The sequence below is a fragment of the Mesoplodon bidens genome, assembly GCF_964165515.1.
Source record: "Mesoplodon bidens genome assembly, chromosome: 12".
NCBI classification, from domain to species: Eukaryota; Metazoa; Chordata; class Mammalia; order Artiodactyla; family Ziphiidae; genus Mesoplodon; species Mesoplodon bidens.
Window position 1 is genome coordinate 65,831,414 of NC_138168.1, and position 17,768 is coordinate 65,849,181.

At 41.9% G+C, this 17,768-nt stretch overlaps 1 protein-coding gene across 2 annotated transcripts in view; it reads left to right on the forward strand.

Annotated features, from left to right (window-relative positions):
• The first annotated feature begins 1,710 nt into the window (after window positions 1-1,710).
• The window catches only part of MYB (MYB proto-oncogene, transcription factor), a 34,082-nt gene continuing 18,024 nt past the window's right edge, over window positions 1,711-17,768 (forward strand). The window contains exons 1-9 of one of the 2 annotated variants that reach the window (XM_081251017.1): window positions 1,711-1,866; window positions 6,309-6,426; window positions 8,235-8,306; window positions 9,807-9,899; window positions 10,146-10,366; window positions 12,064-12,298; window positions 13,634-13,714; window positions 14,155-14,259; window positions 15,551-15,805. In XM_081251017.1, the coding sequence (XP_081107143.1) occupies window positions 1,844-1,866; window positions 6,309-6,426; window positions 8,235-8,306; window positions 9,807-9,899; window positions 10,146-10,366; window positions 12,064-12,298; window positions 13,634-13,714; window positions 14,155-14,259; window positions 15,551-15,805 (1,203 nt within the window). In that variant the 5' untranslated portion in view covers window positions 1,711-1,843. Of the gene's footprint in view, window positions 1,867-2,746; window positions 3,003-6,308; window positions 6,427-8,234; window positions 8,307-9,806; window positions 9,900-10,145; window positions 10,367-12,063; window positions 12,299-13,633; window positions 13,715-14,154; window positions 14,260-15,550; window positions 15,806-17,768 lie in introns of those variants that run through there. The other variant, XM_081251018.1, reaches the window with a different exon arrangement.

The following is a 17,768-nucleotide window of genomic DNA, read 5'->3' on the forward strand; positions in this document are numbered from 1 at the left end:
AGAAACTTTATTATAGAAACTAGAAATAAACATTGGCTTTTAAAATATATTAACTTGCAAGTGACTTGTCTTTCAAGACTGTGAACTGAATTATCTCACAATAATTTTGTTTCAGTGTTATTTTTTTTTCCTCAGGAAGAAAGGAATATTAAAACCTAACTAGAAACTAACACTTTTTGATAAGGATTTAAACTATACTACAGTGTTAAGAAACAAAGTTTAAAACACCAGATAAAATCTTGAAACCAAGCATGCTTCACCATTTAATAAAATTGTGACTCATTTCAGTAAGAAAATGCTTTTTTAGTAAGAAAAATGCTTTCTGAGCTAAGTTTGAACTGCCGGGGCACATGGGACACTCACAAACCCAGTCAGCAGAAGTCTCAAACTCCTATAAGATTAAAGGAAAAATAAATTAGTGTGTACAGAGAATGAAAAAAAAAAATCCCCAATGGTACAAGTGTATAAACGGAAGTAAAACTAAAACTCCCCTAAAATCCCCCAATCATCAATCCTTATAAATTCAGCACTTATATTCTCCCTTTACTTCTTCGGGAGCCCCTACTTAGATGAACACGAAGGTCTTCGTGATTTTTAGCTCGTAAAACAAAGAGTCGTAAACTATGCTCAACGTGGATACCGACCTCCGTATCACAGACTGTTGAACTTTTAAAACCATGCAAACACACGTGGGGTTTCCTGAGTTCTGCTGGGGGCGGGCTGTTTGGAACCCTGTGGATTTTGCAGGTGTGTAATCCAGGGCGCGCGCTGCATTCTGCATGGGCAGAGGTGTGTGGTGGGCGCCGCCTGGGCCGGGCAGGGTGGGTGGGGCCGGGCGTGTGCCCCGGTGAGAATGAAGGCATGTGACAATGCGAAGGTGGCGTGTTGGCTCCAGGATCTGGGTGGAGAGTGAAAGCTCCGCCGGGGTGCGCCATGTGTGAGCGGCGATAGCTCCAGCCCCACTCGTACTTAGGTGTCTTTGGTCATCAAGTTAAATTAGACATGATCTTTATTTAAAAAAACAAATACAAAAACATAGCCAAACATCCTATGCAAACGTATGCTCCCATCCCCTACTACCTATCCCCCAACCCAACATTACCCCATCGCCAGGGAGCTGAGTTTTAAACCCTGCAGAAAATCCAATCTCAAATGCCGGAGTCCCCTCCACATCCCCCCGCCCCCCTTGCCGCCCCTGCGACAGTGAGGCAGAGCCCGGCGAGCTCGGTTCGGGTGCCCAGGGGCAAGCCGAGTGGGGCGACGGCGGTGCGGCCACCGAAAAGGAGGGGAGGAGGCATCGGTGGGACGTGGCGCGGCCCCGCGCGGCCCATGCCGCGGAGCGGGGTTTGCTCAGGAAAGGACGCCGCCGCGGCCCCCGGCCGCCCCTCCCTGGCCCCGGGCTATCCGCCCGCGCGCCGCCTGGGCCTCGCAGCGCGCCAGGAGCAGCGCGGCGGCGCGAGATCCGAAGGGGAGCGGCGGCCCCGCCGGCCGGGCAGCCCGGCGGGCGGCAGACAAGGCTACCGCGGAGGCGGTGGACAGGGCGCGTGCGCACTGCAGGGGCGCCAGATTTGGCGGGAGGGGGAGTGTCCAAAGCTCTTTGTTTGATGGCATCTCTGTTTACAGAGTTTACACTTTAATATCAACCTGTTTCCTCCTCCTCCTTCTCCTCCTCCGCGACCTCCTCCTCCTCCTCCTCCTCCTCTTTCTCCTGAGAAACTTCGCCCCGGCGGTGCGGAGCGCCACTGCGCAGCCGGGGAGGGACGCAGGCAGGCGGCGGGCAGCGGGAGGCGGCAGCCCAGTGCGGTTCCCGCGGCTCCCAGCGGAGCCCCGCGCCCGCCGCGCCATGGCCCGGAGACCCCGGCACAGGTAACGGGGATCCCGGGCGGGCGGCCGCGGGCGGGGGCGCGCTGGGAGCCAGGCGCCGGGAGAGCAGGTGGGAAATTGTTCCCGGATCTTCTGCGGGGCTGTCAGATCCTTCGAGGACCTAGAGCCCCTGCCTTGGCAGCAGAAGCCGCTCGAGGGACCGATGAATGGAAGAGCCGATGCGAGAAATGCATTAGGACGTTGGGAAGCACGCCCTGCGGCTCATTTTGCAAGTTGCACGGGGGTACGTTCTCTCTAGGGGGAAAAAAGCAGCACGTTCCAGACGGGGGCAGAGCGGTGCCCACCATTCCCGGGGAGCCCACTAGGTCCCTGGCTTGATGCCGCGGGTGTCGGCGAGGGAGTCGCAGCGTAATTGCTGGATGCATTGCGATATGTTTAGACTTGGAAGTGCAGAGCATATGGCAGATATAGGGAAAATGCCGGATTGTGTAGTAGCTGAAGGTAGTTCATGTAAATTTCATTCATTCTTTATGGAGGCGAAGAAGAGTGTCAGCTGACAGGCGGCTGGAAGGAAGATTGTAGGGGAGGAAAGGATCTCTACATTTGCAAATTGTTTTAAGCCCTGGTTTTGAAGGTTCTCATCATTATTCTCTGCGAGGCTTTTAGTTCTGAAGCAAACATTGCACACCCACTCCCACGCACCCGCGACGCACATGTCAACCGCACTTGGGGAGGCTCGCCGGGTATCTTGAATGAAGTGCCCTTACATTTGGGCCGGAAGGAGGGGAATAGGGAGCGGAGGAGGAAAAGACTGGTCCGAACTGTCACTTGCTGAAGCTCCCGCTTCCACCAGTCTCTGGACTTCCCGGACTGGACGCGCCGGAGCTCCCTGCGGGTGGCCGGGTGTAGGGGCTCGCTCGGCGGCCGTCAAGGTTGCCACTCAACGGAAAGGGACTGAGGCGGGCAGCACCCAAGGCCGCTGCCGCGCAACCGGGACGCAATCCCCCGGAGCTCTTCCCCTGTGCAAGAGGTCCCGGCGCGGCGCGCGCACGTGGACCCGGCCGAGGTCGCCGTTCCTCCCCGCGCCCAGCTCTGTAGCCTCTGGTCGCCCTGTCGGAGGAGGGGAGACGGGACGGACCCTCGCCAGGAGGTTCTGGGAAAAAGTCCCTGGAGGCAAAGTAAACCCACCCTCTTTTCCTCGGGTTTTTTGATTTTCTTTTACTTATTTGTTTTCGAATCAGCGATTACGGGTCCTCTTGCAGAGCTAGGAAGTTGCAAAGAGCGTGGGTGTGGGCCCCGCTGCAGCACCCTTGGCCGGGCCTGGCCGGGCGGGGAGCGGCGCCAAGGCAAGGCCGGGTGCCGGAGAAAAAGGGAGGCGACTTGGGGGGCCGCTGGTTCCCTAAGCCTCGTCCAGGGCCCGGCCGCGCGGGGCAGGGGTGCTGCCCCTTAAGTGGTTTCACCTTCGCCCTTGGGACTTAACAGTAGAGCAGCGGAGGTCACCTCTTTTTTCGAGAGCGGAAATTAGGAGGAAGAGGAGAAGGAGGGAGCTGGGAAGGGGTGCTGGGAGGAGGCGCGGGGGAGGCTCCGCGCCCCGAGATCTCGACTGTCCCCGAGGGGCGGGGCCGCGCAGGTTCCCTGTGGCTCCCAGGTAGCGGAGAGGGGAGGCGGCCAGGAGGGGCGGGAGCCTTGAATCTGCTTCAGGGGGAAGAGAAACCCGGCTGCGGGCTTGAAGCCGTTTCTTGCAAGGCGAACGTCAACTCGGCAGGGATTATTAACCAGGTCAGCGAAATGAGTCTGAACCCTGTTTCTAGAATCACAGTAGCGGCCACAAGGCACTTCCTCCCGCTCCCCTCCCTTTTCCCAACCCCCAACACTTCTTTTCTTTTTCGTTTCTTTGCACGGTTTGTTTCCTTGACAGAATGTAATATTCATAGTCGTACTCTTGTAACCACACCAGGTCTAGCAGGTGGGGAGTCGGGTGCATCAAGCTTGAAATCAGCCTTTGAGAGTCTTCTGACTGTTGGGTCTGAGATCTTCTCAGAGCAGATAAAGGAAAAGTTATTTCAGGTCCTTAGTAGAAATTAATCATGCTACTTAGACGACCCGGACCATTTAGAACGAGGAAATCTCATGCAAAGCTCAAAGGCGTGCCCCGCGCCTAACCTGCTGATGGACCCAGGAGCTGACAGTGTGAGCAGCCCTGGGCTCGCCCTGCTCCCCTCATGGCCTCTTCAGGACCTGCGGAAGTTACACACCAAGTTTTCCCCAAGACTTTGCTTTTGCACATCTCTGATTTTGCACATTTCTGCTTCATTTTTAAGAGTCATGGAAGATGTGGAATTATCCCTTATTAGCCCTGGAAAATACCTTAGAAGTAAAATCCAAGCCCTCTGTATAGGCGAGGAACTGAGGTCGTGAGAGAGAGGAAGTGATTTGTCCAAGTCACGCAGCTAGGTGGAGGCAGAACTAGCACCTTTGCCTCCAGAACCCTAGTCCTGTTGGATGTCTATTCTCTCTCACCTGGTGTAGGCTGCCCCCTATGGGCGGCTGAATTTGTTGCTTATTCCTGAGTGTTGATCTGTTGCCCAGGCAGTGGTGTCCAATTACTGATTTGGAAAACATAGTCCTCACACCAAGGGGGGGGGGGGGGAAGGGGGAGGTAGTGGCGGGTTGAATTGGGAGATTGAGACTGACATATATACACTAGTATGTATAAAATAGATAACTAATAAAAATCTGAAAAAAAATATAGCCCTCAGTTCTGAAAACGTGGTCTCCAGATCCACCCAAACCCCCAAAGTTAAATTCAGTTGAATCTATGACTCCACTTTCAGATTACTCTGGTTTTCTTGGTATCCCTGATATTTCACAAGGGTGCCACCTCATTTGGGGGGCTTTCCAAGGAGTTCCCTATGAACCTTTCAAAAGCTCTAGGATTATAACTTTTTTTTTCACCTTATGATGCTTGTGCTTTTTATTAAAGGGAAACTACTGTAATTTTTAATCCGAAGTTGGTTTAGAGCCCCTTGTTGACAATGTGAAACAGGATCAGGCTCTTGTTTAAAAGGATAGACACTAAATGAAAGATGGTTATAGATTATAAACACTGTTTAGTGGTCTTTTATGTGGTAGCATTTTAAGTTTGGATCACATCCTACTTGTCACTATGCATCCTGGACCTTCAGATTGTTTCCCAAAATAATAGTTTTAAATTATAAGAACCTCAAATTCAGGATTTTTAGTAAGTATTTTTGCTTGCTTGTAAGGGATGGGTAATATATACTTGTAAGTTACTTTTGGAAGACAAAACCTGATATGAACATACATTATTCCTTTTAGAATAATGATCTGCATTATGGTATTGCTTTATATCATTATTTTTATTGTTCTTAGTTTGATGGAATTCTCAATATTACAATGATAAATTTTAGTAAATTTTTAAAGATAGTATAATTTTTCCTCATATCTTAAGTTTTATAAGTAAAATTATAACTAAAAGTAAACTGGCTGTAAAATGACTCTCACCTATCCATTATATGATTAATAAACATTAAGTATAGAGTTACTTCAAAAGTCATCAAAATTTATACTTTTGGTCAAGTAGGTAAAAGAAAAAGCTCTTTTGAAAACAGTAATGGGTTCCTTTTAAACCCACCTGGGGGAATCCCTCAGTTTTGAATTAGGTACATTTTAAGATCTTTCAAATACCATTCAGTCAGAGGTAGAAAAAACATGAGTAAGATTCTGACTATCATGTGGCCTAATTATTCACTTGGTTACTCTGGAAACTGAGGATTGTAAACGTGGCCTCAAGTTGGATCAACCTGGTCTGGAGTTTTGGACTGTTTGGTATTAATGTTATTTACAAAGCAGTTTGATCACTTGATCATTTATCCTTTCTCAGGTTTTTAAATCCTTTCCTTTTAGATTCTCTTAATCTTCTAATCTTTAAGGGATGACTATAATTATATTGTTGGGTGCATTACTTCTTGAATTTTTTTCTCTTAATAAAACACCAGTCCCATTAGGATAACATAATTGAGGTTTTTTTTAATTGTATTTGGGAAATATTACTTAAATGATGGGACTTATACCAAGGGTTTTGCGAGTGTACTTATGTAAAGGACATGGGCTCTCGTTCCTTTTATTGTCCTTAACATTAAGTTTTAAACTTAAACCTTCATTGGTTGGAAGGTTGCCAATTGTGTAACTTGTCACTGGTCTAACATTAACAGCAGGTTTAAACATGCAGAGCAATAGAAAGTGCCAGGTCCTTTGCCGTATCTGTGGATACCAATAACAGCAGAACCAGTTTACAATCCTAGAGCAACAGAGTGCCAAAAACAGTCTCGTTATGCAAGTTTTCAAAGTTTTATCTTCATAACCTTTGAAAAGATTGTTGAGGAGTTTTGGTGTAAGTTTTGTAATCCAGTAGTTTGAATACTCTTGTTTCAGTCCACATCTGCCCATTTTTATTTCTGCAGCATCTACAGTAGTGACGAGGATGATGAAGACATTGAGATGTGTGACCATGATTACGATGGGCTGCTTCCCAAGTCTGGAAAGCGTCATTTGGGGAAAACTAGGTGGACCAGGGAAGAGGTAACCAATCACATAATCAAAACATGGGGAAAAACCTAGAGTGCATCCATTTATAAAAAACAAAATTTCAGCTAAACTACAGATGTTCAAACTCATTAGCGGGCTCTTTGACTCTTATCCTAGCCTGCCTCACCACTCCCCCACACGGACACTATACCATCCTTTTCCAAACTTCTTGCAGTTGTTTGAAGGTCCCCTCCTCACTTTGCTTTATCTGTGTTTCCTTCTGCCTATTCTGTTCTTGTCCCTTTGCCCCACAAATTCTTACTACTTCTTCATCACTTGTGAAGACATCACTTCTTCTGTGAAGCCATCCTTGGCTTCCCCAGACAGGTTGGATTCGTCCTCCAACCAATGGATACATGTTCTTATTTATTGTTGCTGTAATGTATATGCCCCCCCGCTCAGTAGACTGTAAGTCTGCTGAGGGCAGAGCTAAACGTCTATTCATTTTTGTGTTCCCTGAAACCAGAATCGATTGCCACAAAGTGGGATATTAACAGATGTTCCCTGAACAAATGAATGAATTGCTATTTCCAAAAACAAAACAAAAGAATAAAGCAAAACACTCACAGAACTTGTCCTTTTATAATGGGTTCATTTAACATTCTTGGTATATAATATTACACAGAGAAATATATGTGGATGTCTGTTCTGAAAGCATTAAAAAATGGATGGAGATGTGTCTCCTTCTCACCTCTCTTTTTCTGCTAGCTTATCATAACTTTATCTCTATGGGAATGGAAAAATGCTTAGGAGGCAAAATTATTAATGCAAGAGAAAAGTTGCTTGTTTCTTCAAAGTTCTTTAAAAAAATTTGCTACCAATTGTAGAAGATTTCATGTTAGAATAAATGGTATTGACTCTTCTTCGGTTTCATCCTGTCCTCCTTCACTTAAACCAGAGCTCTCATTGACAGGCAGACGGGATTTCCAGTGAGGTCCATAGGAAATCCATAATTTACCTATGGAAATTGTGCACTTGGGTGATTCTCAGCGATTTAGAAGTTCTGTTTGTAACACTGGTTTCCTAATTCCTGTGACTGTGTCATAGCGGGGACCCACATTGTGTGTGAAAGTTACCTTTGCAGAAACATGAGGATTCTCTTTTGCTTGAACATGTTTAGAAAGACACTTGTGAACTGAAAGATTTCACCCTGACGTTTAGCGTCTTCTGTGTTCTAATAAGTTTGGTCTCATTTAAATTGTCAACACATTGATACAAAAGCTAAATGATTTTCTTACATCATACATGCCTTCGAGTGTAATTAAGAAAAGTGATCTTACATTTTTTTGTATGAAAGAGGTTGAACTTACTAAACGTTACACTAGAGCTTGAACTATTTCTTACTGAGAGTCTATCTATTGCCATAGTTCAATGTCTCTTAAGTCAAACACTGGAGTTCATTACTTTTTTCCCACAAAGTAAAATTTTAAAAGTTACCATATGTTAAACATTCAATGTGTCAGGCATTATGCTAAATGTTTTGCATAATTAACTCATATAATCCCCAAATAACCCTGTTGACATCATCATTTCCATTGTACAGATGACAATACTAATGTCCAGAAAAGCAAAATAATATACCCAAGTTTATACAACTAATCAGTAGCTGAGTTAAGACTCAAACACTGGTCTGTCTGACTCTAAATAAATCTATGCTGTAAACCAGTATATCACCTTAATATTTGTTGAATTTGGTTATTTTTGAGAGATTTTTTTGGGGGGTTGGTTCCCCTTTAACTCTAACTTGAATAGAGTTGTACAGTAAATGACTGATATCCTAGGATTACCTTTAAATGTCTTAGGATGAAAAACTAAAGAAGCTGGTGGAACAGAATGGAACAGATGACTGGAAAGTTATTGCCAATTATCTCCCGGTAAGTTAGTAATTTTTTATTTCTGTAAAAGGAAATCTTCTCCCAAAGATTTAAATAAGATATTGTAGGAGATATTAAGACATTACATATTTGCTTGTATATAAGAAGTAAGGGAGAAATGCCTTATCTATAACTTATATTTCTATTGTAATGCATATAATTAAAATTTCTAAATATATTTTTAAAGGATTTTTATAATGTATTTTAAATGTTTGCTTCTTATTTTATCTTTTAATTTTTTAAGATATTATAAATTAGCATTTTGATGATTTGTTGTATGGTAGATGACTAAACTCATGGTATTTCCCCCAAGTCAGCTTCTTTTAAATTTCCTATTTTTTCAATAGCCATAATTTTGGTACCCTGGTTTAAAAATTTTGGCGTTCTTTTAGACTTATCATACTCCCCCATCCCCTACAACCAAGCAAGGATTAAGGAATCTGGGATTCCTTTGTTTATTCTTCTCACTGTTCCGTTTGTTTGGCCCCTTTCCCTCTTCTCTGGCCGACTGCATTGCCTTCATAACTGGCTTTCCTACTTGTAGCTTTCTACTTTCCCATACATTCCAGACACCACTGACAGATGGAGCTTCATAAAATGCAGCTGTACTTTACTTTTCAAAACTAGCAACAGTAACTTCGAGTCTCACACATCAGGTAAATTGCCTGGCACATGAGGGCCTTCCCATATGCCTCAACTTACAGCCCCAGTTCTGTTTCCTACTTCCCCTCTGTAAGCAGGTTTGGTTGAATTCATTTCTGCTTTCCCTCCTGAGGGCTTTTGGCCCTGGTGATGCCACCTCCTAAAATGTTCTAGCCATCCTTCAAAGTCCATGCCAAGAGCTTTTCTGTACTCCTTCTAAGGAAACATAATTTTTCCTCCTCAGAAGATGCTCCTTTTTCCACCCCAATATCATTTTACTTTGGTCTCTTCTTGCATATGAATCAAATTCTGCCCTCTATTAGTTAATTACATATTTGTCTTTTACTTCTTACAAGACTATAAACTCTTATAAAACAAGGCCTATCTTTATTCATCTTTGTTCATTGTGCAATATTAACACTTGTGGTCCTAAATTGAAGCACATCTCTTAGTTTGAATGGGAATCAAACTTGAGTCATTTAGAGTGGGTTTCCATAAAAGTCCAACATCAATATGGAATCTCTAAGAAGTCCTAATCCATGTGAGTACTTCCAAATGCAATACACTGAGGTTAAGGTTAAGTTAAATTGACAACCAGGTATGCAGTACGATGATCCTTTAGTTCACATAGCAGGACTATTTCCCTCAGGATGCCGAGCTTCTAATTTTAGATGCAACTTTGATATATTCTTTGTATGTTCTTTAGCTGTAAGTAATGGGCTCTCCACATATGCCCTAAAATATGTTCTTGAATGTTTTCACTGCATATTGTCCATGTGTGATTTATATTACAACAGTCTTCATGTGCTTATCACATCGTATCTGTATGACAGTGCACACTTTATCTTATTTGCCTAGAATCGAACAGATGTGCAGTGCCAGCACCGATGGCAGAAAGTACTAAACCCTGAGCTTATCAAGGGTCCTTGGACGAAAGAAGAAGATCAGAGAGTAAGTTCTTTCTCCGTTGGTGTGTGAATCACAATTATGAATATTCCCCAACATTGTTGACTGTTTCCCAACTTGAAGAAACAGGTAAAGTGTGCAAACAGGAAGCAGAGGACTCCATTCCCATATTTCCCATGAATGAAAGAGGATTTTTAGAAATTTTCTAAAGATCTTGTAACATGAAGAATGATTACACTGACTCATTACATAACATTAAAACATAGGTTATTTTTGTGTGTTTATCTGAAGGTGATAGAGCTTGTACAGAAATACGGTCCGAAACGTTGGTCTGTTATTGCCAAGCACTTAAAGGGGAGAATTGGAAAACAATGTAGGGAGAGGTGGCATAACCACTTGAATCCAGAAGTTAAGAAAACCTCCTGGACAGAAGAGGAAGACAGAATTATTTACCAGGCACACAAGAGACTGGGGAACAGATGGGCAGAAATCGCAAAGCTACTGCCTGGACGGTAATAATATGTCAAAAAATATATTGATTGGGAAGAATGAGGGAGTGGGTATTGAACATTCTGCTTTAAAATGTATGGTGAGTGAATTACATTTTATCGATGGTAAATGTTTCACAAGATAAACTAGATCCATGGCTCTTACAACTGGAAGAGATCTTAGAGTTTACCTGGTTGAGGACTTCCAGAATCCACCCAACAGTGAGCTTGGGCCAACTTTCCTCAGCCTCAGTTGCCCCATTTGCAAAACGGGGTATAACCTACTTCGTAGGGCCAATGCTAGTATCAAGTAAAAGAAATGTCAGAGCACTTTGTAAACTACGAAACTCTAAACACATAGAAGGAAACCAAGGATAGAGAGTTTGTCTTTGGTCTGAGTTCACACAGCTGGTTAAGTGACCAGAAGGAATTTGGCTACCATTTTCCTGATACCATGTTCATTTCATTATACCACTTGGCTTAATTTTTTTCTTTTGAATAAAGAAAGATTGTATTTCTAGAATTATCATACTGCTTCCAGGTTGTTAAGCTTTCTTTTTAATGAACAAAGCACGAAAATGACCTCATTATGAGGGATATCTATGGAAGCTCATTTTTGTCCCACTTTCCCCATTTAAACAGTTTATAACGGATGTCATTTAGTTTGAGAGATACTAATTATAAATCTTACATAAAAATATTGTAAGATAGGAAATATTTTAAATATTTTTATTCTTGAGCTTCATAACCCCAAAGTGGAGAAAGGGTCATTTCAAAGAAGGCTACGGCTCTCATGGTATATGCAGTGTTCTCTTGTGATGTTCTAAAACATTTCCTCCCTCCTGGTTCAGTATAAGCTTAGAGAATTCAAGAGGTTGATAAAAGGAGGCCTTTTCTCCCATATGGTCTGAAAGGATATGCTGTTGATTCTTCCAAAAATTTAAGGGGCAATTGAACTTCCTCTTTCTTTAGCATACATTCCCCCACCCCCATCGAAATAGTAAAAGGGAGGCTTAAAACGGTTTTTTTGAATTGAGAAACTGTTTTCCTGAGAATTGAAAAACTTTAGTAAAAGTGTTTTGCAGTTTGAAAATATATTGGGGAGTTAGCCTCTTTTCCTTCTGGATCCCATTTTGCATTTTCGCCTCTGGTTATGGTTCCATTTGCCTGGGTATGGAACAATTTGAGGTAGTTTTCAAAAGGTGGGAATTTTTTTTACTCAAAATCTCTGGCTAGTGCTCTTCTAGATAAAGAGTAGACGCTGAGACAGCAGCAACATCATTATTGCTCACCGGACTTTACTGAGTGCCTGTTGTGATGTGTAGGCCCTGCTAAGCCACACTCAAAGGAGTAATTTTCTAGAATAGCCAGAACTTTAAGTTGTATTAGAGTCTTGTATCACAATCAGTATAAACATGAAGGGTGTTGTATTGGAAATATTCTTAACAAGGAAACAAAATGGCTAAAAGATTTCAGCATGTATAGAAAACTATGTAAGTTCCCTATTATGTAATTTAGAGAAACCTATCAATTTTTAATTAGGCGATAGTGGAAGCGTGATTTTTAGGAGGCAGAGAAGACAGAAACAATTAAAAAGAAAAAAAACACTCGTAGTGGACCAAAAGAAAGGGTCTCTGTTAGAAACAGTTTTCTGTCAATTATCTGTAATCTGAATTGAAATTTTTGTTTGTAAAATGTGTATGTGATATATTTCTGTGCAGAACTGATAATGCTATCAAGAACCACTGGAATTCTACCATGCGTCGCAAGGTTGAGCAGGAAGGTTATCTGCAGGAGTCTTCTAAAGCCAGCCAGCCACCAGTGGCCACAAGTTTTCAGAAGAACAGCCATTTGATGGGTTTTGCCCATGCTCTACCTTCAGCTCAACTGCCTCCAACTGGCCAGCCCTCAGTTAACAATGACTATTCCTATTACCACGTTTCTGAAGCACAAAACGTAAGCCATTCCTCAGAATTTAGTTGAATGAGAGAGATGTTATTTTAGCTCCAGGTAATAATGATACCTTTCAGGTGCATACTTCTCAGCTTTCATGAACATGACCATGATCACGATCAATCGAGAGGGGTAGGTGTTATCCCTGATACGGATCCAGAAATGAGGATGTTAAGTGATTTGTCCAGGGTTACACAGCTCATAGAGATAGTACAGACTAAAATCCAAGTTGTTTGATTCTATCTTGCTGCTTGGAGTCTAATTTGGGAAGTTAGCTTTTGAATGTAAATTTACTTAACAAGGTAGTGCTGAAGAAGAATGGGAGTATGGAGGTGCAGTCGTATCTAATACTTTTCTCTGCCCAAATGAAAAGTGAATGTAATATTACATTTAAAGAGGAAATAGTTTGACGCTGAAATTTAACAGATGATTGTAAGTTCAATTCTGGTAGTGATCTAGCTGAAGTATCTTAATTTATTCATTCAGTAAGTGTTTACCTTCTTACTGTGAATCAGGGGCAGTTTTGTGACTGACATCTGACATCTTTTATCTTCCTTTGAATCGGTGTGATTCTTTCTTCATTTCTTGATATTTATATTTATGGGAAAAAAATCTTCAAAATGGGTGGGAAAAGAAAAATAAAGAGAAAAAAATCAAGAAACTTGAATCTTAAAATCAACAATAATAAATGGTGAAACTTATCCAAGAATTCAGAGCTCATAAGCAAGTTCTATGCAAAACATATTAGTAGTTTTTACTCTTCTCTGTCTGTTCCATATATTTGACTACAGACCCTCCTGACTGGTCTCAGATGAATGAACTATCTTAAGAGGTGCTATACTCTTTCCTAAAGCTCATAATAATTCACAGAAAAATCTTTTTATTTATAAACAGCCAGTGCCATCCGTTTTTACCATCAAAACTTCTTTCATACACTCGTGAATGTATTTTAAATTATAATTTTCTTTCTGTTTTACTCTAAGGAATACTTCCTATCAGGATCGATGAGCACCTTAAATTTCTCTCACTCTGTTGCTTTAGCTCTTTAACCATTATTAAAGGCTTGGCTAAAATTTCAAATTGGAGTTGGGTTTTATTTTGCTTTGTGAACTTTATCAGAAAAGTGTTTGTTTGTTTGTTTGTTTTCCTTAGTCCTAGAGCAAATCTTCAGGAAGCCAACAAGTCCCCTGAAGCACGTGTAACCACGAATGACTCAGTCTTTGTTTGTTTTGCCTTTTTTTAAAATTTAATTTTATTTATTTTTTTATACAGCAGGCTCTTATTAGTTATCTATTTTATACATATTAGTGTATATGTGTTTTTGCCTTTTTGATGTAGGTCTCCAGTCACGTCCCATATCCTGTAGCGTTACATGTAAATATAGTCAATGTCCCTCAGCCAGCTGCTGCAGCCATTCAGGTAAGCCCATTTGAGGATCATTTCGTCAAGAAACTCATTAGCTACTCAAGGCACAGTTCTGTTTCTTTCATCCAAACGCTTATTTGCACCTGATCCACTGAAGTTAAAAGAAAAGGGGGCTGTGGGGAGGTGGGCAGAGTTCTGGCCAGCAAGCTACACTTCCGGAGTGAATTAGTGCCAGAATTCTCAGGTTCTCTGATGTTAGAAGTTGAAACAATCCCTCCGTCAGCATCTCCTCTAGCCTCAAGTTTCACATCCCTCCCTTATGTCTGGGATAACATTCAGAGATTTCTACAGTGGCCAGATTCCGTTGGCGTTTATTCCACGCCAGGGCTGTTTGGGTTCTGTGTGGTCCCTCGTGAACCTCGGGCCACGATCATTGTATTTACACTTTCCCACCAGATCTTTGTCTTTTCTTCTCCCTTAACTTTTAATTTCAGAGACACTATAACGATGAAGACCCTGAGAAAGAAAAGCGAATAAAGGAGCTAGAGTTGCTTCTAATGTCGACTGAGAATGAACTCAAAGGACAGCAGGCACTCCCAGTAAGATGTCGCCGCCTACTTGATCTGGGCGGGGGATAACGCTTTCCCTTATCTTCTAAATATCACACTAATCAAGACTCCGTATATCCACTAATAATGTTTAAACACTAGGGGTTGCTTGTAATAAAATGCAGTTGGTATCACGATGTGTGTTGACTAAGTTGGAAGTAGTCCTTTTGTGTTGCCATAGAAACTCAATATCCATTTGTGATTCTCATTCTTGATTTTTTTTTTTCTTCAGAAGGACTGTAATCAATTCAAAGACTAGCAGAGAAAAAATGAAAATTCGCATTTTTTTTTTTTTTTACAAATCTGTGTATCTGTCGGGTGCCTATTCAGTCGATTTTTTCTTTTTCTATTATTCTTTTAAGCTAGATTTTCATACTTTATCATTTCAAACATGATTTGATGTATGTCCAGTATATACATGTAAAAAAGATATATATTAAATCTCTCCATAAGCAACATAAATGACTCTCTTTTGTTTGCACGCACAAAAGCTGTGTGGACCATTACCGAATTTTGACATCTTTTCTAGTGATTGGGCAGCAAACTGGGAAAGCAGCTTGCACTTTGTAACGTATGTAATTAACCAACAAAGAGAATAAAGGATGTGATACCCAGTAGGTATTCTGAGGAGTAGATTTCTTTTTGGTTAAATAATAAAATGATTATGTGCATATGATAGTTCGACCACTTTTTAACTTTAGTTAATGTTTTGCAATTTCTCCTGTTGCGTGGTCATGCTGAAAGGAGACTTCTGTTAATTTGCTCTTCTGCTTTCCTAACCACGTTGATTTGGCAGCCCTTCACTGCATCAGCGCAATCTGTAGCATTAAAAAAGGAGTAGAAGCCACAAGAGTATATGAAAATAAAAGCAACTCTAACTCTTGAATCCTCCAGCCTTTTTGTAGGTTAGAATGAGAATAGCCCACTTCTTAATTTGCAGCAAACATTTATGATCCTATTGGAAATTATGTTAAAGTCGATTTTTAAGACATTCCATGTGAGAGTTGTACTTTGTAACATAATCCCTCTCTATGTGGTTTTAACAAAAGGATGACAGTGAAGGTAATCCTATAGATGACAGGCTATACCATTATTAAAAAGCAGGGTCTTGCATTGATAGAAGGAAACATCTTGACAACTGTTTCATAGGCGCAAGTTTTGGATGATGCAATGACTTTTATCTTTCCTCTAACAGCATCTGATACCTTGTGCAACTTCATTGCTAAGTTCCTTCTCCCTTTTTCCTCCCTGCTTTTTCTTTATTCCCCCACCCCCTCCTTAGACACAGAACCACACATGCAGCTACCCTGGGTGGCACAGCACCACCATTGCTGACCACACCAGACCTCATGGAGACAGTGCACCTGTTTCCTGTTTGGAAGACCACCACTCCACTCCATCTCTGCCGGTGGATCCTGGTTCCCTACCTGAAGAAAGCGCCTCTCCAGCCAGGTGCATGATCGTCCACCAAGGCACCATTCTGGACAATGTTAAGAACCTCTTAGAATTTGCAGAAACACTTCAATTTATAGATTCTGTAAGTAGAATTTTTAAGGCAAGTTAATGTTTTTGGAAGGGGAATTAGGAAACGCCTCAAATTGTTGCCATTTTCTATGGCGAATATCATGTTACTAGCATATGTTAATGTAAACGTATGACTTTAGTTTCTGTGTGTATATTTTTTCAATATCTGATTTCTTAGGCTACCCAGATAAAAAGGTAGCTTTTCACATATTTCCTTCAAAATGCATATTTTTTAAAATAGTAAAGTTAATAACCTATAAGTAGAGCTTGGGTAATAGGCATGATATTTGGATTATTTTAAACTTTTTTTTTGTACTTTCTTTACTCCTTTGTGTTTCCCTAAAATTGTGCTTTGCTTTTGGATAGCACATTAAGAATTATGTTCACTCGGAGCTTAAAGCCATCTTTCAATATATTTGAAGTCGTAATATGTTCATTTGTTGGCACATGGCTTTCTCCACAAAATGTTGATTACCAGTCCCAACTGGTTCACTGAGACAAACCATCTCTGGTGAAACAAACTTGAATTCAGTATCACAAAAGCAGACACTCAATTCATTTCCTTTGTTTCCCAGTTGGTTAAAAAGCATTTACTGCATCTCCCATCAGACAGAAGATGAACATTGCCAAAATGTGCTATCAAAAAGGTCTTCTTTTTGCTTTGAACTGCATGCAAGTGATAGAGTGCCAGGAGGTCCCTGCAGCACCAGGGTAGGGCCAGCCTTGAGGCAGCATGGGAGACGCACCATGCAGTGTACCAGAACAACTGTTCATCCCGAAGCTATTTCTAAGGAGGTCAAGCAAGCAGGCCAGGTGTTTTCTTTGCATTCAGCATCTCCCTCTCAGTGCTGTGTTTCAGGTGATGGCACACATCATGCACACACTGTCTCAAAGTTCTGTGCCTCCCACATTGTTTCAGGATCCTTCATCACGGGGTGATCTCAGCAGTTTTGAATTCTTTGAAGAAGCAGCTTTTTCACCTAGCCAACACCACGCAGGCAAAGCCCTCCAGCTTCAGCAAAGAGAGGGCAATGCGAATAGACCTGCAGGAGAGCCTAGCACGAGGGTGAACAAACGCAAGTTGAGTGAGGGTTCACTTGACCTGCCTAAGCCCTTCCCTCCTGCGAGGTCCAGCACAATTCCACGGGTCATCCTTCGAAAAAAGCGGGGCCAGGCCAGCCCCATAGCCACTGGACACTCTAGTTCCTTGATATTTGCTGACGTCAGCAGTTCAACTCCCAAGCGTTCCCTTGTCAAAAGCCTACCTTTCTCCCCCTCGCAGGTAGAGCACAATTTCTGCACAGCTGTTACTAATTTTCAACAGACACCTGAACCTTAATAATCTAGAAACTAATCCTTTGGAACAAATGACTCATTACTGTTGTCTTCACTGATTTCATTCCGTCGTTGCCTCTGGCTGTTGCTAAGTCATACCGCCTCGCAGAGTGTAGGCTGTCTGTAGACTGACTGATGATTTTGTCATAATTCTCTCTCTGACTTTTTGGTGATTCTAAAGAGAGTTAGTTGCCTGGGATGTGCTTTTATTTCCTTCAACACTAGAGTTTAACATTTCTATTTCTTCCTCTTCTCCCATCCCTTTAAAAACTTTAACAGATTTTCTGTCTCTTTGTTCAGTTATTGTTATGTGATTCACTGACCCAGGGGAGGAGGGAACCAAATTATGTTTAGATAACATTTGAGCTGCAACTAGAAAATTGAAAGGTTCCAGTCCATCTTTGAATGAAAAAGTTTTGGGAGAAAATGAGGAACAAATGCTTAAGAAAAATAACGTATGTTTTAATTTCAATTTCTCAACATTGGCTTTTCTGAGTCGTGCCATAATATTTTATTGGCAGTTTTTGCCAATGAATGTTCTTATTTCCTACAGCTTTCTTAAGGCATGGAAATTATAATTTTTATCAAAGACTTGTGTTCCTTAATTATGAAAATAATTGAAGCTAAAGGATAATTTGGCA